A 20580-nucleotide genomic window follows, 5' to 3' on the forward strand; every position below is an offset into this window, starting at 1 on the left:
CAGACTAACGAACGATCGGATAAGTAGCGCGCACACAAGAGGCACCAGTTCCAGGCTCCGCTCGGTGCGTTTCGGGGATTTAGATTGCATTATAATTACTGGCATCGGTCATTAAAATTGATAATGTCATACTGTAGATAAATAGACGTCTATAAAACTGACAGGATATCCAGATTTGCAAAGATTGCTCGAATGACTTTAGTTTGGAATAAATCTGCTCTTTAAGACGTTATCTTAATCATCTTTTAATTTTGATACATCCAATCCCCAAGGAAGACTCATAATCCGGGCTTCCCACAATAAGCCTCTATTGCAGTCAGGTTAGCGAGCATTTCCGAGTACCGTTCTATGACATAAAACGATCAGGTTACGTCATTTTGGGAGGGGGCGACAGAGCTGCCACAAAATAAAACTATGTACCTTGGTTGGCCTGTCATGTGAGAGCGTAAAAAAGGTTAAAAGCTTGAAACTTGTAAGGGAAGGAAGGAGGCCATATGTAGGAAACTATAAATGACAAAAACTATTAAATCGAAGAATTTTAATCCATTAATCACATTTGATTGTATTGTAATACAATTATATAGTATCTATACCACTAAGGCACGTCTCCAGAAGTCCTGTAATGTCGGGGACGGCATACCGTGTTCACGTATGTAAAACATAAATCTGACACGATTACTAATCTAGGTGTTTTAGGGCACGGATGTTGATACAAAAGAATGGCGGGAGATGGGAGGGGTTGTTTATATATCCGTATTTAATCCCATCACAACGTCAAATGCATGTTGAGAAGGGTCGCTAGGGAGCAAGATCACCAGCCCCGCCTCCCCCACTTTCTCCGGTGTAGTATATATAATCTGTTGGGGAATATTAATTCTGTTAATTATAATATTGTCCTAGTATGAGTATTAGGGGTAGAGAACCCGCATACCTTTATGTAGAGGTTTGGGAGGGGGAGGCCTTGGGTGTTGCGGAAAAATAATTAAAGGAGTAGAAAATGTTCCTGGGTGATTATTTCAATGTCAGTATTCCCCTACCCTGTTCCGATTCCATCTGTCTCGGCGACGACCTGAGTAAACGTCAGGCTGGACATGATTAAGTCATACTTGAACAGAGGATAAAGAAACAGGTAAATAAGATTGTATCATTCTCAATCTCCTTCAGGTAATCTTATTTGGACCTAAAGTAGTCTTTGTATGGTGTGGTCAATACGAGGGGATAATCGGCCCACACAGGTAATCCCCAGTCACCCTGTCTCTGCCTTACAGGACGGCTCCCGGACAAGTCTACCTTACAAGGACGGGGCTTGTACTGGAATCTCTCCGTTCCGAATACAACAGCAGACTGTAGAACGGTTACACAGCCAATTAACAATGTTTCTTTTTGTGAGCCTCTGGCGAAATTAAAGGAATATTTTGGGATGAGTTTCATGGATAAAATGAAACTTAATTGAAGATCTAAGTATTTACATCACTATAAGACTTAAACAGACAATTACCTTTCCTCGCGGACTTCGGTAGATCATGGTTCATCACGCCATATCGATTGTCCGTATATTATGGCCATCGCGATATTGAGCAGGGAAGGATTCACAGTTTTTGCTCGGACTGTGATGATTGGTTGACATTTCGTCTTCGTTGTAAATCTCGTTAAGTCTCGGTTAATATAACAGAACGATTTTTTTGGAAAAAAAATATGCATTTATATATATACTTAAAAAAGGAAACGTTCTTTTTTTGTTTTTATTAATATTTATTCTAGTTTTTATTTCATTTTTATTTCATGAAATTCAAGCAGAGATTTTATGTCCGATTATTTGATTTTTCTAACGAATGATTCTAAAACGCATTTCTAGATCTGTTCAATATTGATGAAAACATGAAGTTATGTCAGCGCTCATCATAAAGATAGACATTATGGGGCAATGCCGATTCACTTCTCCTATTTGTTTCCCCTGTTCTCTCTAAACAATGTGTAGTGGGAAAGTCCTAGCGTAATAGGAAGATAAATGATAAGCTAGTATATCAGGTATTGAATTTATTAATAAAATCTTAAATTGTATTTAATAGGATATTAGTGTACACATGCCTGGTGACTACAGATTCCCATATATCCACGTCAATACTATAGTATTAGGGGAGATACAACGTGATAAACATCAAATTCAGTATATATATATATATATATAAGAAGCTGTGCGATCGTAATTCAACTCAAAATCTTTCAAGATTCGTCCAACATTTTCTCCATAGGTTGTATGCCTCTGATATTTGTAATAAGTATAATGTTACTGATGCTGTACTTTCAATTGTCACAATAATCAGTATAGCCCGGCGGACATTTTGTTATATGATATATCACTTTGATTTGTAGTAAGTCATTAACGATGAATTAGTACTATTACGGAACAGTCATATGAAGTGTTTTCGTCGTCTCAACATAAATCCGGTATGTTTAAAGTTATATAGATTTTTTTAACAGATTCTTTTCCTGTTCATATACAATGACAGTGTTTGATGGTAGTCACCAGACACATGCATGATCCCCTCTATAGTAACAACGAATGCCCAAACAACTATTAACCTTTTTTTACATTAATTATGACCAGAACTTTGATATCAGCATATTTATTTACAAATTTGGTTTATTAGAAATAGTGTAAAATGTGCCAAAATTCACAACATCCTCCGTCACTCTTCATTTGTCTTTTGTCAGTACATAATTTCATTACTTTACATGCTTTAAAAAATAAGTTTTAACTGATGTTATTTATACATAAGCTATACCACGTACGGTAGAAGGGTATGCTTTAAAATAAATTACAAATGTTGCGATGCTATTTCTATTTTTAATAATTGATTTATTCTTTATTTTTTCCTTATTACAAACGATTGAGTAAATGTTTCGTTATATTTTTATTCCTCTTTATCAAACAGTTCAGGATCAGTGAGGCGATATATTAAATATTTTCTGATATATATAGCAATACATTATCCAATCTGTGATTTCTGATTTATACCAAAAGCTAATAGAAAGGAAACAACATTTAATACAACATTAACTATATCACATGTTACCTTTGTGTGGATCTAATCAATTCAAGCTCATTTTCATAAAGAAAAATTGATTTTAAATTGTGTATTTATGTATTACAGATTCCCTATTTCATATGCCGACTAAACAGATTAAATATTATATTTTTGAACTTATATCAATGTTGAACGGAACTTAACTGTCTATATTATTTATTTAACATTGTACATATTGTTTATATCATTAGTATTATTATGTAGATACTGTGAAGAGGATTGTTCAAATCCTGTACCGGAATATACATTATTCTTGAGGAGCCATCGTAAAAGAATTAATGCACACATCGGAATTATTTTATCACCAATTGGGATCTGCATATATATGCTTGCATAGTATTACTATAATACAATACAAATTATTTTTATTAAAGTGTCACATGTCAATTTTTCTTAAAATACATACATACAAGCAAGATCTAAAATGTACAACAATATATGATTGACACCCAACCTATNAAAAAAAAAAAAGGTTAAGACTTAATATTAAAAACACATTCTTCTACGATACATCTTATGAACTGTGCTCGCCAGAACATATTGTAAATTATGTTCATTCATTAAGACAACAAGTTACTAGTAAACATTTCATTACAATTTCACTGATACCTGTATAGTTAAATTCTACCGTCGATGTTTGCATTCAACTAAGTTAGAAAATATATAGTTGTTCTCGCCGTAATTAGAAAAAAGTCTTGAGAAAATCCTATTAATTGGAGGGAAAAAAAACTAATAGAAAATTTTACTTAAATTGAAACCAATATAACCTTCATTCTAAAGAAGCTGATGGTAATATTTTATAAATATTTGTGACAATTTAACGTTTAAATAAATTCTACAACCAACAACTGTTTTAAGCAGTGTTTAGACAAAATCAATTAATATTTATAAGATGAATATTTAAATGAAATACGAAAGGTTCACATATTTAATATTAATTAAGTATTAATATTAATTCGTGGCCTTTTACCTCATTTTAAAAGAGCGATAAAATCATTGACGTTTTAAATACACTGGAGTGAGTTCAGTCCTACTAAATTCTCATGAATGAACAAGACACGCCCAGCCAATGAGAACCAATGATCTGAGAAGTAGGCGTGGCTAAGAGAACTTTATCCAATGATTTATCGTTTTAGCCAGCCCTCTCAGCGTTAAACGGTTGGTTACGCCAGGATAGTTTGTACGTTTCCAGAACACCTCTAGATTCTCCATGGTAGAGCTAGCAGCTAGTGGGGATCTCAAAACTTCCTTCTGAAAAATCAACACACTGAAATTGATAACCGTAATGTCACATTGCAGGGCTGGAGTACATGGCTAGAGATCCGGCAAGGTCTATTCGGTTAGTCCAAACGACAAGGAGAGGAGTCTACAAGAAAGAAGAGGATTAATTTTGTGGATACTGATGATCTGATGATATGCACATGTAAAAAGTATGAAAACGTGAAAAAATAGCATTTACACCTACCAACTTGTAAAGTGTGGAAGTGATTGGATGTGTATCGCAGTGTGCCCATGGGGAGTTAACAGTGTGATTGGAGTATAAACACAGCTATGTATATAGTGGATTATATTCTTGACACACCAACTGTTGTGTTTTAATTGTTAAAACATCCATGGCATGGTATTCACTCCATTTGGGAAATTAATCATTTAAATCTGCAAACATGCAGTTTAAAAGGAAACGTGATTTTATTTCAACAACTGTTTTTAATGTGTGTTTGACTGCTGTTGTTTTTCTAGTCAATGGTGGACATTCTGAAAGTAGAGGTAAGTAACAATAATATTGTCTGTTTTACTGTTTGTTTATTTAACTATTGTCATCGGGGAGACATTAACCGCTGAAGAATATTACAAGGGCTCTTACCATCGTCTAAAGAACCACTTGGTTTTCTTAGCCGATTACTACCCGCAGTGAAGGTGTAACACAATTCCTTTCAATCATCTCTCAACACTTGCCGGGAGTTTATCGATTTGAGGAACCCTCTTCGTGCAAGTGTACCTCCATCTCGTACTTCTACTGTCATCCTATTTAAATGATTAAAAAATATATTTGAAATACGTACAAAAAAATGGGAAATATTACAAAATGATATTGATTAGAATCGTTACGCTTACTGATGGAGACGGCTGCTGTAAAAAAAATTGGCGAATATAGATATATAATAAAATGAAATATACCCATTGGCCAATACCTATCATGATCTATCTATAGGGATTGCTTTAGAATATAGATCAGTCTCATCAATCATGGACTGTAAAAATATATACACGTAGACCGCGTGCAATTAAAACCATGGTTAATTACCCACTGTAATTAAAATGTGGATTTAAAAAATCCAGTCTTATTTTCCCCGTTTGAAGTTGGGTACTTGACGGAAGTTCCATAATGGCCATTTGTATATTAAAACGCTTATTGGAGTATCCCTCTGAGGCTGACTTCAGTGATTGAGAAACGCTTTTACTCAAGGTGCAAAATCGATGCTGGTTTCTTACGGCATGCAGAGCATGGGCAATTAAAGTCGAGTACATGTCTCTATATAGCTTATTGATATTACAACTACAATAGGCCGCCCTATCCTTACCAGTAGTTAATACGATCGGCTTTCTTCGGCTTCAAGCTAACTCAAATATAGTCGCGTAAGGAACCGTGATTTATAAAATTGATTTTCAATGTTAGATTCAATATTTCCTTCGTTAATTGTGTAACGTAAACTGCTTTATTTTTTGTGGATTAGGAAATGTAATAACAGTAGAAAGTTGGATTTATACAATTGATTATTAATCATTTGTTTAAAACTGGATGTCACAATTAGAATTGGGTTAGAGTCGGTTATGAACCTGGTAATCAATATCTACCATGTTATGAATACACGAAAGTGAAGCCGTTTTAACGTGTACGTGTGAAGTAGTTTGGAACCAATACCTACAGACTGTTAGATAAAATCCAATTTATATATTCTATATTTGAATTATGAAGAAAGTTTATGATTTATTTAGAAATGTCGAAATGGATTTCATGAATACTAAGATCGAGAAAAGGAATTGCAGTCACCTTTATGTATGTATATTTATTTATAATTCTTGACATTAATGGGAAGCGAGGAGATAAATTTTACATCAAAGAAGAATTTCCATCCCCGTTAAAAAAAGAAAAAAGTTAAGACGTGCGAATTCTGGGATAATTGTTTGAAGTTCTGTAGCCCGCTGGACTCTAAAAATCAATTACGGATCGATAATTTGATGGATATTACAAGGTTGTTTGACAAATGTTCCACGGACGAAACTGGACAATAGCAGTAGTGACCACTAATTGAGCGTGATTAATGTCCTGCGTGCTACCTACGGTCACCTTAGTAGGGGTTCTTTGATGACGGTAGGTGGGCAGGACACATCCCTACAACCAGCTCACCTGTAATACGATTAGCGCTGATGACCTAAGTATGGCCGATCTGATAAGCCTTACGTAACTAATGCCCAGAGACAGTGTTCCACCACGTTTTGATATGGTCGGCCTGGTCACTGTCAGATGGACACACAGGTTGTCCACCCAACATGTCCGACAACTACATACATAGGGGCTGTCGGGCCCATGATTGTATGTTGACAAGGGACATGTGGGGTTGTTTTTACAACATGGCTGATAAAAAATTCTGATATATACTTAATTGCTGTTAGCTATATAATAATGAAAACAGATAACCCCTTCTATTTGACATAATCTCAAAAATGTCATAGATATAAACTGATAAACCAGTACAATTATACAATGTATAATAGATTAAATTGAACATGCCATGACATTTTATTGTTATATTGGCTAAAATTAAAAAATTCTATTAAATAAAAGCTGTCAAAATATATGAAAACAAGTGAATAAAAAACAGCTAATGGAGTAAAATTCAGTAAATATAAATGTTGTTCTCTGAAAATATTCTTCTGATTTCAATTGAAAATGTTTCTTTTATAAAAAAATAAGTAGGATGGTTATTTCAAGTGCTTTGTACTGGTAGCAATATAACCATTTTTTGGATAAAAGTGATTTTTTAAAATCTTTTAAGTGTCTATCATTAAGCTATTAAAGTTTCACTTTGGTGTAAAGCAGATGGCCAAAAATATTCCTTCCATAACATACCACTTCCTTTCTTCCAAAGCAAAATTGATATGGGGAATCTTTGTGATGGAAAGTTCAGAGAAGCCATGAAATTTAATCATTTTTCTGTGCTGCAGAATTGTAATCCTGAACAGATTAGTCGAAATTCATCATGCCTCGTTTAGATAGCTCAACATACAGGATAAAAGCAATTGTCTGTGTGTATATTTTACATATATTCATCATTTATAAAGAGCTAGCCTGATTAGATGAGCAGTGCTTTAAAAGTTTGCTGAAATATGGATCGTTTGTAAGGGTCATCAGTTGTTATATAAAGATTAACCCCAGTCCCCAGTCTCCCAGACCCCCTCCCTTAACGTTACGTGGACATCCAGGTGTGCTAAGTTGATAGGGCAGATGATATCACGGATTTGATAGGGCCCACCTGGTACAGATACAGGGAATGTAGGCAGCACCGCTTGATCTCTTCGATGATAGAATGTGAAATGTATGCCTCCAGCATCTGAAAGCCATTCCTCTCCGACTCACTAGCTGGATACAACTCTCCCTAACTCTACAAAAATCTTTTTCACTCCACTAACCCTACAATAGCCCTCATCGTCAAGATCTGGGGAACATACAGCCTCCAATGTATCCCTCATCAAGATCTATTCGCCCCTAATCTGATTTCGCTCGGTGTAGGTTTCATTCTATGACAATACAAAAGGCTACAGGATTGTATAGAGGGATTAAACTAGCTGTGATTGAGTATTTTTGTAAGCTTTTTGATAAAAAGCAAACCGTTTTAGGGTAAAGGATGTTTTTGAGATAGGTCCAACTTCTGTAGTTAAGAATTATTTCTTTTTAAATTTAGAATGAAAAAAGTGTACCTTATTTATTATTTTGTCGTAAGTTGAGTTGAAGCATAGACATTTACAAGTTCACTTACCAAAGCCATTTTCAGGTTTTTATCCCAAAGATTTGTTTTGATTTTATTTCTTTTATATTTTCTAGAATCACAGCTAAAACATATTGGAAATAATACCAATATTTTGCCTGACTGACATCACAATAATGTTATTGATCCGTTGGTTCCTCAAGTCAATAGAGATTAAACCTGATAGTGGTTATTTCTTTTTCACTTAAAAAAACATTTCAAATTAATATTTAATTGAATTGACATCTTAATGTAGTCAGCAAATATTATTGAAATCAGTGATGAATATCATACCATACAGATAATATTTTGTTGTTGATACTGGAAATAATACTGTTTATAATTGCCCATCAATTCACTTTGTATTCATAGTTTTTTCCAGTAATAATATTGTCTGTATCATCTATAGATATCCTATCTGTCCTATAATGCATTCTTTCAAGAAAACTCCCCTCCGTCCCTTAAAACAAAATTACTTTCTCAAGTTCAACATTAGTTTGAATCATAAACATTGAAGTTTGAATAGACAGATATATTACCTGTAAGTAGTGTCTTATTAGTAAGTTATACACCCTATTTCCGAAGTTGAGAGCAGATCTTATAAAAAGTTCAGTTATCAGGCAGGAAATCCACTGAAATTTGTCTCTCCATGAACATATACCATACTACCATAAAAATGTAAAATCTTATTTAAATAGCCCCACTCTTGTTTACTAATATTTAGTAGGCCACTTGATATAAATTGATATTTAGTCAGTGTTGAAGTTTTTATTATGTCTATATTTGAGTAGGGTGATTTATAATGTAATTATCATAAATAGGCCCTTGAAAGTGAGATTTTTCAGAATTCTCGACCTGGAGACAGGTGCAGTCGTTAAGGGGTAGGGTTGACATTTCCTAAACGTAATGATAACCTGTTTCAGATAGAGAACTGGAAGGGTTAGTGGCCAGGTGGAGAGGTTTTAGGGGTTTGAAGGGGCCTCCGTCTTTCCATAATCTCTTGGTGATAGCAACTTGAAATGATAAACCAAAATGAAAGTGGGTTTACGCTTACATTCCGGGGTTGTTCTCCAGATAAATGATCAAGTAATTGACAGACTTTTGGTTGGAGAGAGAAATAAAAATCTGATGTTTGTGTGTACAGTGTGTGCTTACAACAAACTTTTATATAACAGCCATTTAACGGTTTGTGAGGAGTTTACAACGCAACTATGTGAAATACTCACCTTATTTTATTTTACTTCATGTCAGAAGATTAAAAAATGTTAATGTGGCAGAAATAAGTATAATGCAGAAATTATTGAAACCCTGTGTCAGAATTCAATAGCACAAGAAAGAAAATTATTTGTTTTGTGTTTTTGGTGATAACTTGGTGGTTATGGACCCAAACATGACCATGTTATTACGGATATAGAAAGAAAACACAGTTGTTAGATGATATAACAACAGATATGAAACTGAGAATGACACCCCCCAAGCTACAAAAACAAGAGATACACAAATACAGATATATGCTAGAAAAAAAATTCTAATTATGATACAACATGAAATATTTAAGTTACTGTAACTTACTGATATTTTTGGGATCTACTAAAAGGCTTTGGTCGCCCACTCAGCTTTGTCTTCCAAATATTAAGACCTCACAAATCTCATTGATGTCTGATGTATCTTACTTAAAACACATTTATTTAACAGTGTATTTGTGAAGTTTAAAGTTGGACACCTGCCTTATTTTTTCATCCTGATGGTGCTAATATAAAATATAAAAATTTCCTTTTTACACAGTGTTGGGAAGTCTTAACACTGAAGCTATCCAACAATAGTTTGGCCACTAGATTCCAGTACTCGACTGGACAAAAAGGCTCATATGGAAATGTAGTTTAGTGTGAAGGAGGGTTGTGATAGTTATCAGAAGTGTTGTCAGGTGAGACCGTCTAAGGTCCCCCATAAATCTGCTCCAACACCACACTTGTCTGGCACAAAACTGACAACATCCAAGTCGGTGCCACGCTCATTTCCGAAAAACTTTTTACTTCTACAAATACTGGGCTGCAAAGATAACAAGTTGGACATTTTGGTATGATGTTTGGGGATGGTGCTAGGCTTGTAATGTCAATATCAACTGGATGCTGGTTTAATTGGCGTAGTATAAAACTTCACAAACATCGCTGGTTTATGTGGCGTTTTATTGTTGCCGTCATTTCACTGCTCTGACATATGCAGTTTCTAGGTTCTTTGTGGTTTGGATAGAAAAGCTGTGGAAACTGACTACAGAATTATATTTAGTATTTATCAGCGGAAATGACTGCTAGGAGTCTGGTCTAAATTATATCCTTTTTTAAATGTATCATTTCTCCAGTTGAATAAGCCCAAATTACTCTTTGTTAAAAATACTTTGTTTTTTAAATTGGTAATTTTTTATCAGTTGTTGTTGCTTTATTTGACTGTTACTGCCAGGTGTGCACACCTGAAATCCCTCAATAATCCTCGTTAATCTACCTGTATGAGAATTTCGGATGATATCTTAAGTATGCTTTATATCCTGAGGTATATGTCTTGGGTACCCAGCAATGTTACACGTTTACCACTTCGTAGGTAAGCAAAACTAATAACAGAAAACCTTTTTAACATGGAGATCTCCTGGCAAAATAGCAGAGCTAGTGTCCTTATAATTGAATCCCTGTTCTGTTGTGTCAGTGTATGAACGTAGAAGATTTGTTTGGTGTACCTGGACGATTTTGTATCCTCATACCTTATACATGTATAGATATTTCTACTACACAGGCTTTCACAGTAAACCTTCCAAAATATCACACTTTATATACACGTATCACAGTTACATCTTGATTTTACAGTTTAAAAATCTTAATTAAAAAATCTTAATTAATCTTAAAGGTCGTAACATTGTGATTTTTCTCCATTCACAAAAGTTGTTGGCTGTGTTGTCTAAAAGAAGACATCCCTGTTGAGTGTCAGGCCAATGTATATAATTATTTTCATGTAGATATTTCAAAGCTGGGTCTGCCTCTTCAGAATGTTTACAATTGACTATAAAGTTGGTGTTATATAGACATTTGTGTTTTTCCTGCCATCAGGTGATATAAACCTGTTAAAAGTGATGTATGTTTGTCCTTTGCCGATAATTGCTTGACTTTATCCCACCCAAAACTTCTGATACTCTGCTCTAACTTTAAGGGATGACTATGTCTTTTGTCAGTGTTCCGTGTTCCGTTGGTTTGCGATCTTTTATCACTGTTATTCAAAGTTATAGAGAATTTCTTAGGAAATTTGCATACATAAGTGCATAATTTTCTGCCTGAGCTATGATATGTAAGGGTTGACTAAATCAGGCCGGCCTTTTGATCGGGATGTTGACTTTATTCCCTTTACTATAGGGAGTATGTAATAGTCTTTACTCAGAACAAAGTTTCCCTGCCACACATTAAGCCAGAAGTTGTATATAGGCCTATATGTGTTCAATCTAACCTGTCAATATCTCCAAACCATGTTTGATGTTGGATCTCCCTATACAATCCTCTCCGCTCCTCAAAAACTAAAGTCAACAGTTCTATGCTGTACAGCGTGCTTGACAGCTCCGCTGATTTTTGCATGTCATAATGGAATTAACTTTAGGGAGATGGCTTCACCCCCTATAGCCTACTGCTGGTCAGTAAATGGTGAGAAGACCAGGTAAATCCTTCTGACATTTATATTACACTATCATTGTTACTATTTTGTTCTGAATTTAATATTAATACATAATTTCCTCTCATGGTTAGGGAGCAAAAGAATAAAGTAGAAAAACCAGGCTTATAAATACGTTATCTTGACAACCGCCTACTTCATCCTGTGCTTAAATAACAGCTTTACAAACCGCTGCAATCTGCCCTTTCTGAAATTGAAAAGTTGGTAAGTTTTGGAAAAAGTTCAGAAAGTCTACCTTTGATGTACTTTTCATGTCTACAGACAGGGCAGCATCTGGAGAAGGGAAGTTCACAGCTGAAAGACTGGAAAGTTGTGTGATCTGTGTTAGGAGCTAGAGACTTCAGGTGTAGAACTATAACTGTACATGAAAATGGTTTGAGAAAGGGGATTGGTGAGTGTTAGGGGTTTTTGTTGTAGGGGTAAGGGAGGACAGAGCGTGAAAGCTATGTTTTTTTGTCCAGGGAGTAAAGGGGGCTACGATTTAGCGGTAAAGTTAAAAGTTGTTTTCTTTGAAATTTATCTGTAATTAATTGTGATACTACATGATGTTAACATGGCTGAAGGAAAATGAGGTACTGATTGTAAGTTAAAGATAAGAAATTTAAAGCTGCATACCTGGGCACACAGGTAAAGTGTGTCCAGGTAAAAGCTAGGTAGATTCAGCTGAGTCGCCTGGATTCCAAAGAGCACCTAGAACCATTGCTATCACCTGGTAGTGTTCACTCAATAGTCCTGTTAAAGGGGGACTCGCGCTGTGATCAACAATGTCCTCAATAGTGTACAAACGTTCTGCAGGTGTTCGTCGTTAGCGATACACACAGGGACTTGTTGGTGTTTGTCCATAAAATGTGAACAGCCCCAGTGGAGTTTTATGTGTGGTAGACAATCTTTATGTCCTTCTCAATGCCCACAATGGCTAAGGTTACACCATTTCAGTATCATTTAAAAAATGACAATGACAGTTTCTGGTCAAACTGACAAAGGAAACACATAATGTCGGAGTTGAGCCGATTCAATACTGTTGCAGTTTTGAATGACTTAAGGTGATTTACTTGTATATTATAAAATAACGCCATTAAAACAGGATTCTGAAAATATCTTGGCATCAGATATCTCTAAATCCCTGGAGATTACTGTATGTATGTTTTGGTTTTTAATTTCCAAGTTTAAAATTTCAAAGGAATCATGGCTGATATTTCAAATTGTTTTAGAGGCATCTTCATCGGTTAAATTTCTCAGTCATTGATCTGAGTCACTGGAATGCTTTACTTGGGAGAAATGTGTCGCCTAGATGTTTGGAGATTTCTTATTTGGGGTTACGTAACAGTCATAAAAAGTGGATTTTTTCAGCAGGAAAATAANCCCAACCCCCAACCCCCAGGTTATAAAAGTAAGAATGAGCCACATCTTGTTTTGTCAGAATAGCTGACTCCGGGTCTGGGAAAAATATCCTACTTTTATATACCCTCTCTGGAAGTGAAAAATGTAGATAAATTGACTGTAAAAAGAAGGATTTGATTGGATAAGGCCTTTGGGTAAATATTGATTTGACAGGGGAAATAAGGGGTTGGTAAAGCTGTTTGACTAAAAGTAAACTTAGATGTTTATAGAGAAAGGTAAACTTGTCAACCATCTAAATGGCTATGTACATAATTGAATTAAATAGACTGCACTTATAATCAATTAATCACAGTCCCAGCGAGCAGGTGCTTGGACTCCAGTACCTCTAGCTAACTGACAATTACAGCGCCACATTATCACTATTTGATCTGTTACTGCTTCGCCTGGTCCAACTTCTGGAAAAGAAAGTAAATAAAAGCAAAACTTTTCAGTCTAATAAAAATTATTATACATTGTATGTAAATAACTGGCTCTCTGTTTTTGATATTATTGTGTAGTTGAAACCGAATCTAGTGGTGGTGTGTTGCTGTGGCAGTATTAAGTGATGGATATATATTTTTCTGACATCTTCTGCATATAACGGCCCAGACTGTGGCCATTCATCTGTAGTTTGTGTCACAATAATGTACATTTACCGCATAACAAACAAGACAAAATGGAAAAAATGCTGCAAATATGACATTAGCCAAGTCTGATTACCAACTTGAGTCAGAAGTTCTAACATTTTGGTAATATTTTGTTTATTGTTATACAAGATGAGTATTTGATGCAACAAGGAATTTGTAATGATATAGATGTAAGCAGACAAGCATATAATATGTGTAAGTCGGTATGAGAGCTGACAAGCGTTTATCTATGGACTGGTCCCCATGGGTTCTGATGTGTTTGAAGGTTTCCCACCCGAGACCCAGAACAAGCACTGTGCTAGTGATGTAAATGGTCCCTAACCTGCAGGGATATAAGAGTTCCAAATACTTCATCAATGTCTGGGTTAGGATAGGATTCTCCTACAAATGGACCCTAGGGGCCAATTAACAAGCCCCTTTTGGACTGTTGGCCCTTTTTCTCTGCCCTTTGAGGTGGAGTTCTGTTACGGAGCTGAGATGTGATCCTCTCACCCCCTTTCCACATGGCTAGTTGAGCTATCTTGTTGATTATATATAATGAATGCTTGTTGCATAAATGCAGTACACATTTTCGGATCTAGTTTCCCTGAGGGTGCATTCCCAGTGACCTCCCTTTTCTTAAGTTATCACTTATCCGGGTAATTTTATCCGCTGCCGTTATCAATAAGACATTTGATTTGCCCAATTCTCACAATAACTGTTTATTAGTGCACCTATTATTTTTCAATTTATACCACAATTTTGACATTTATATTTTGTGGAGTATTTGAAAACCCAGACGAAAGCAGGTGTTTGTAAGAATGTTACCTTCAACAAGAACTATTAACTAAGTATTTGGTTGCCAGCGGTGTCGACCTTATGAAATTTTGGGATGGAGTCTGTTGCATTTCAAACTTTATGAGGTGAAAGATATTGAAGATAATGTTTTGTGATTGATCCAAGTTTTCTTATGGGTACAATAGCTCACTCTTCTATTTAGGAGGTCTGGAGGCATACATGTAGATGAGTTTAAAGTAAAACGTGCAAAATGACGCATATGCTTGCCATTAGCTTGGCTATCAAATCCACAAATTTCTGTTTGATAATGTTTGAAATTACCCAGTACTTGCAACAAAAAGGTGATCCTATAAAACTTGTAGTAGCAAAACAGGAAAAGCAAGAAAGTAATACTCATTGCTAAATAGCCGTGGCGTAAACTGGTCCTGGTGGTAGAGGAAGGAACTAGACATGTCTTTTATTTGACACTGCCCTTTTACAATCCTATATGTTAAATGAGATCGAAAACTAAAAAGCAATATTCTACTTCAGGCTTGCCATCGGTATTCCACTATAGGCTTGGGAACAGTAAGCAATTTGAAAATCCAATATTCTTGACTTTTCTTCCCTTTTCATCAATTTATGTGAAGCATCTGTAATCTTGGATGCCATTATAATGAATTTTTCAAGATAACTTGAATATAAATGAGGGAAGGAGTAAATTTATTGGAAACAAAGTATTTTTCCATGTTTATTTTATGAGATTAAAAGGCTAGATTCCAGAAAACAGCGTTCAAACTTACCACTGCAGAGTGAATGCCATGTCTGGGATCCTAGCTCATCAGTCTAGTTGTTGATCAATGTGGGGAGTCAATGCAGGTTCAAATTTATGATCTTATTGTCGTCTGCCATCTAGTTCTCCTTGTTAGAAATTGGTGCTGACACATCTTTGTGTTTCATGCTAATTCCTAACCAGAATTAAGATTTAAGAATGAAAAAAACCTCGTTTAATTCAAAAAACCAGTACTGATTCGTTAAAATTTTGATCTGTTTGTTGGAATCTCAAATTAATTGAGTCCTTTTCAGAAATTTTAATTAGCGATCTGCATTGTGAGTTTTTGTTATGTCGTATGTTTGTCAGCAATGAAGGTGCCTTCATTATGGTAACTGTCTTCACTTAACATTCTAACACCAAATTTGAAATTTACACAGTAGTAGCAGTTTAAACATGGAGAAAAACAATAGAATTGAAACTCCGGATATGTACACCTAGTCGGGCTCCTCGCCAATAGTTACATCATCAGGCTCGTGTTGTAATCGGCCATTGTCAGAAGCCATGGGTGAAGTTGGTTACGAGAATTTTGTTATGAGTACTATTATTCGCGACCAACCAATAATGAGAATTAATTCCATCTCATTTCCTTCATTTGGCCCGAGCACTGCCAGCTTGGTGCTGGTGTGGGCGCGCGTTTTGAGGAGACCAGCACTCTCCTTGTCTTTCTGCCACGGGCATGATCTCACGTGCACACAATAAATAATTTAATTATAAACCAAAATTGTCACCATATTTATCAATTGCCGTTAATGCTGAGGGAAGGGAACCTTCATCTGTCTTTGTCCTTCATCAAGTCATGGGCGATTTGCTTCTATGAATGCATTGTGTTTTCGTTTGCTTGATTAAAAATACAATTATCTTAAAATGATGAGATTATTCATTTAGATGCACAATGCAGGTCTGCTTGCTCTGTATTGGGGAGATTTTAAATGGCAAGGGCCATGTAAAACACACAAAACCCTGATGCAGTCTCCTGTAGTTCAACATTCCGGGGGATACTGAAATATAACGTGTCCACCCTCAAAACCCAGTTAAACTAAGCTGTTTGACAAGATCGGTTCAGTCCATTTCTCAACTGAGGACATTGAGAAATGAGTTTTAGTTAAATTGGCCTGATTGTTTTGTGTCCCGTCGTATTTCTTTATTAGAAAAAAATGGCTATCAAAGCAAATAATTGAAGTCACCATCTTAAAATTGGGTGTTTTGTGGGTTGTTGGTGTGAATGATAGTTGTTTATTGTAAAAGCATCCATCACTGGGACTAATGAATGCCGACGTGTTGTGAAATCAGGTGTTGTCCTGTCCAAGCAAAGTGATTTTTGATTAAAACCGATAAAGTTAGCGTTAAGTGGGTATTTACCAGACGTCTGTGCATTGAATGTTAGAAGTCAAGCTCTCAGAAATGTTTGTAGAATGCACCGTAGTTATACAAACTGATAAGAAAGAACCGGCACAAACTGTGGAGGTTTTACAAAAGACCATTTGTAGATCAAATAAGTGGTTAAGAAATTGTAAACATTTGGCATAGTGAACCTGCAGGCTGGAGACAATTTATGCTGTTTTTTCATGCATATGTTTGTTAAAACTGGAGACACAAAGTCTTGCTTAAAGGGATTATCATATTGAACCTTTGGTCTATTGTTCTACATACTGTTATGTATCAAAACTGTGATCAATCGATCAGTACAGAGCGGCTCTGGAATAATGAACCAAGTGATTTACAATGGGGAAGTGTGTTGACCCATAGGCGTTACAAGTTTGGGTAGACTGGGGTAGTCCAGCCGCACCAGGGGCTGGAGTGTCCACCCATTTCTATACAGTAAGGACATGCTTGTAAGGTTATAAGTCAATGACACGGTCATCTGTAAACATACTTGTCCACTACCCAGATTTGTCAGCCTCTTGCTTGACCGGATTGATGTTTGACTGGTCTATTTGACCATTGTCCACATTTGATTCGGCCTATTGCTGATCACCACCATGCCATGTCTGGTTGAAGCGTTGTATCTCCCTTACAACTCATTTAATATTTGACACAAATCCATAGAGAGTCCTAGACCACCTTCTGAAATGTTGAAGCTCGGTAAATCCACATGAAGGTCTTTCTTGCTTCGTTCTATAAACGATAGGTACAATGAACAGTCTAGATCTGGGGCAATGATTAGCATGTTACTTTAAGAAGTCTTTATCAAATAATTCACTAAAAATATAAAATTATTTCAAGCAGCACTAAAAATAGTCAAGGTCGAAGGTGACCAGTAATTAGGACAAGGATGGTCGTAGTCCAAGATGACCAGTAATTAGGACAAGGATGGTCGTAGTCCAAGATGACCAGTAAGTAATAAGGATAGTCTGTGTAAGATGACCAGGGTTAGGAGTATAGAGATAGTTTATGAACCAGTAGTTAGGCTAGGGATGGTCCAAGTAAGATGACCAGGCGTAAGAATAGACACTATTGGGTGTATTTCTGGAAACTGGGCGGGAGGGAAACCCCACTGGTCCTTGTTTTGTGTGGTCAAACTGCAGTGGTCAGAGAACACTTAGGCTGTCTATGGTAGAGTGGTCAGAATTGTCACATAGCTTAAAGTGACACATTGGAATCAATGATGCCATTGAGGGTCAAATTACCAAGTCAATTACTGTCCCTAGCAGTGGTGACTATCCCACTGTCAGGACCACATCAATTTAAAAACTGAAAACAGATGGAATGAATTTGTTTACACTCAAAGGAAAGAAACAAACACCTGCGGACAGCAAGATTTTACACTGGGTCATGTGACCACATAAATAATGTAAAAAGCTTGAAATTGATTGGTGTCTGTGCTTTGTCGAATCTTAGTTTTGGTTTTTTTAAAGTCACTGATCCATAGATAAAAATAATTGGAGAAAATATTGCATTTTATTGTGAGCTTTAAAATTCATTTTATGATTGAATGCAATAAAAATTATAACTTTTTCACAGATCATGAATAAGAATTAGAAGCTTGTTACGAGAATGACAATAGATCCCTGGGCCGACATCAAAAGATTGGTGGCATTTGCAGATTGGTCTTAAAAGTGCAAGGGTAATAAACATTGTATACATCCTGTATGTTAAACACAGACCCCAGTACATTGTGACCCAGTAGTAAGCTGCTTATTACACCATCTCCTCTCACCAACGTGTTTCTCAGACATATTAGTCCCAGTTTTGTAGAGATATTTGCTGGTACTCGTTCAGATTGAGGGGATCAGGTTTTACTTGGTATTTGACCAATAACATGTTTTTTTTATACAGACGGCTTTGTTAGCATATCACACACCGTGGAAATTACACGGCAATTCTGCGTGCACAAGGATATTACCCAAAGATTTAAAACAGTTTAGGGAATTTCATGCACTAGGGGTTGTGCATTGATTCGTTCGTTGACCCTGAATGACACAGTTTGATAACCATGCATTACAACAACCCTTGAACAGCAGATTCCGGCTAATTAATTCTAATTGCGGTAGGTCAGACTCCAGAACGGTTTAATTTTCTGTATGCTCATTTCTCAGATTTTTAAATAATATGCTGCATAAAGTATGACTGTGTATTTCCGTCCGGAAGCGATGTCGGCAAATGCAGATCAATGGATCACTAATGTAAAGGAGATCAGGATAAATATTCCTTTTGTGTTAATTACACTGAAAGATGTACTCTTATTTAGCTGTTTTTATGGACTAGACTATATTTAGAAATGCACTTCAAAATTGGCAAAGATTTGATGAAAGTGACATGCTTTGTAAGAATGGACCCGACTTGACAGGGGATTCTGACAAGATGTTTGTACAGGTCCTGCCAAATAATGGTAAATAGAATGGACTCTGTCTTGATTTGCTTATCATTTCTGCTGCTATAAAGTTCCGGTGTGTGGAGGGATCAAACTGTCTGCAGATGTGGCGTTGCTCTCTATTGGGTGTTTATGGTAACCACTGCTGACCAGTGTCCAGTCTAATGGCTTACTGGTCAGCAACACATGGCCAAACAAAACTCGGGCCATTTCATTTTATTGCTATTTTGAAATGGAATCACTCAATAGCTGTACGTAGAAAATCAAAATATGCCTAATGTCAGTGGCCATGTTTTCTGTTAGGGACTTATCTGGTTCTGTCTGTTTATACCTTCTGAGTGTCCGAGAGTAAATGCTTGTTTCTTAAGCTTGCTTTTACCTTATCTGATCTGTTTATCTGCTTGTTTTCCTGTGTTTAGACCTAAATTAGATATACAAGCTGGACCCCTAGGCTCATCAAATCTCCTTGCCTTCATCTAACGATATAATCCACTCTTTGGATCCAAAAGCATGCATGTCTTCTTCGTCCACGTGCCTATAAAATCTAATCAACATCTGTTTGGATCAGAATTCTAATAATTTTTCCAGTATTGTTGTTTCATAAAAAAATATATCTTTTAAAAGTTTTAATTAGTTTTTGTTACAGTTGCCTGTTTTAAGATGTTGGTTTAGACATCAGTAATAGATTTGATATAGCTTCTACAGATTTCAAAGTGGCTTGTCTTGTTTGTACTGTCAACAAACCCGCCCGGCTGTGAGCATGGAGCATGGCTGTGTTAGCCCTGTATGTATGTCAGATAGCTGCCTCCATACCAAACCCATTTCCAACTGTCAGAAAAGTTGTGTTTTCAAATATTTTCCTACATTATACAAACATGTACTAACAAGCTATAACAGTAAGAAGTGCAGGAGCCACAGGATGGGACGGGCAAACTTGTGTAGCGGAACAGATGTACCTGTGAATTAATGTTACTCATTCCTGGAGAGACATGATTGCTTGTAGAATGCCATTTTGGAGTTAATTAGCGTTCTTTGCTGTTTCCAGTTAGTGAGTTATGGTGTCATTTCAGTAATATATTTGCCCAAAGTTTTTGTGAAAGTTTTGATCAGTGAGAAAATGGGTAGATAAGATTGTCTAGAGAGATTTAGACTATTTACAAATGGTGAACTTGGATGAGACAGGGTAAGGATTTATAGCCCCAGAATTTCATCATCTGATAAGGGGGTTTAGAGATTATTTGTCCTGACTTTAGTGTTGACTGACAGTTGTGACTGGGAGATTTTGTGTCCAGTTGGTTTTAGAAGATTGTGTGTGACTTGTTGGTCATGG

At 36.0% G+C, this 20580-nt stretch overlaps 1 protein-coding gene across 1 annotated transcript in view; it reads left to right on the top strand.

The window, feature by feature from the left end:
• Nucleotides 1-4246: 4246 nt before the first annotated feature.
• Nucleotides 4247-20580, top strand: part of LOC110448227 (netrin receptor UNC5C-like) — a 96840-nt gene continuing 80506 nt past the window's right edge. Inside the window, exon 1 of the mRNA XM_021494371.1 lies at nucleotides 4247-4856. Within this exon, the coding sequence (XP_021350046.1) occupies nucleotides 4754-4856 (103 nt within the window). The 5' untranslated portion in view covers nucleotides 4247-4753. The remainder of the gene's footprint in view (nucleotides 4857-20580) is intronic.

This window comes from Mizuhopecten yessoensis, unplaced genomic scaffold (assembly GCF_002113885.1).
Source record: "Mizuhopecten yessoensis strain PY_sf001 unplaced genomic scaffold, ASM211388v2 scaffold3949, whole genome shotgun sequence".
Lineage (NCBI taxonomy): Eukaryota > Metazoa > Mollusca > Bivalvia > Pectinida > Pectinidae > Mizuhopecten > Mizuhopecten yessoensis.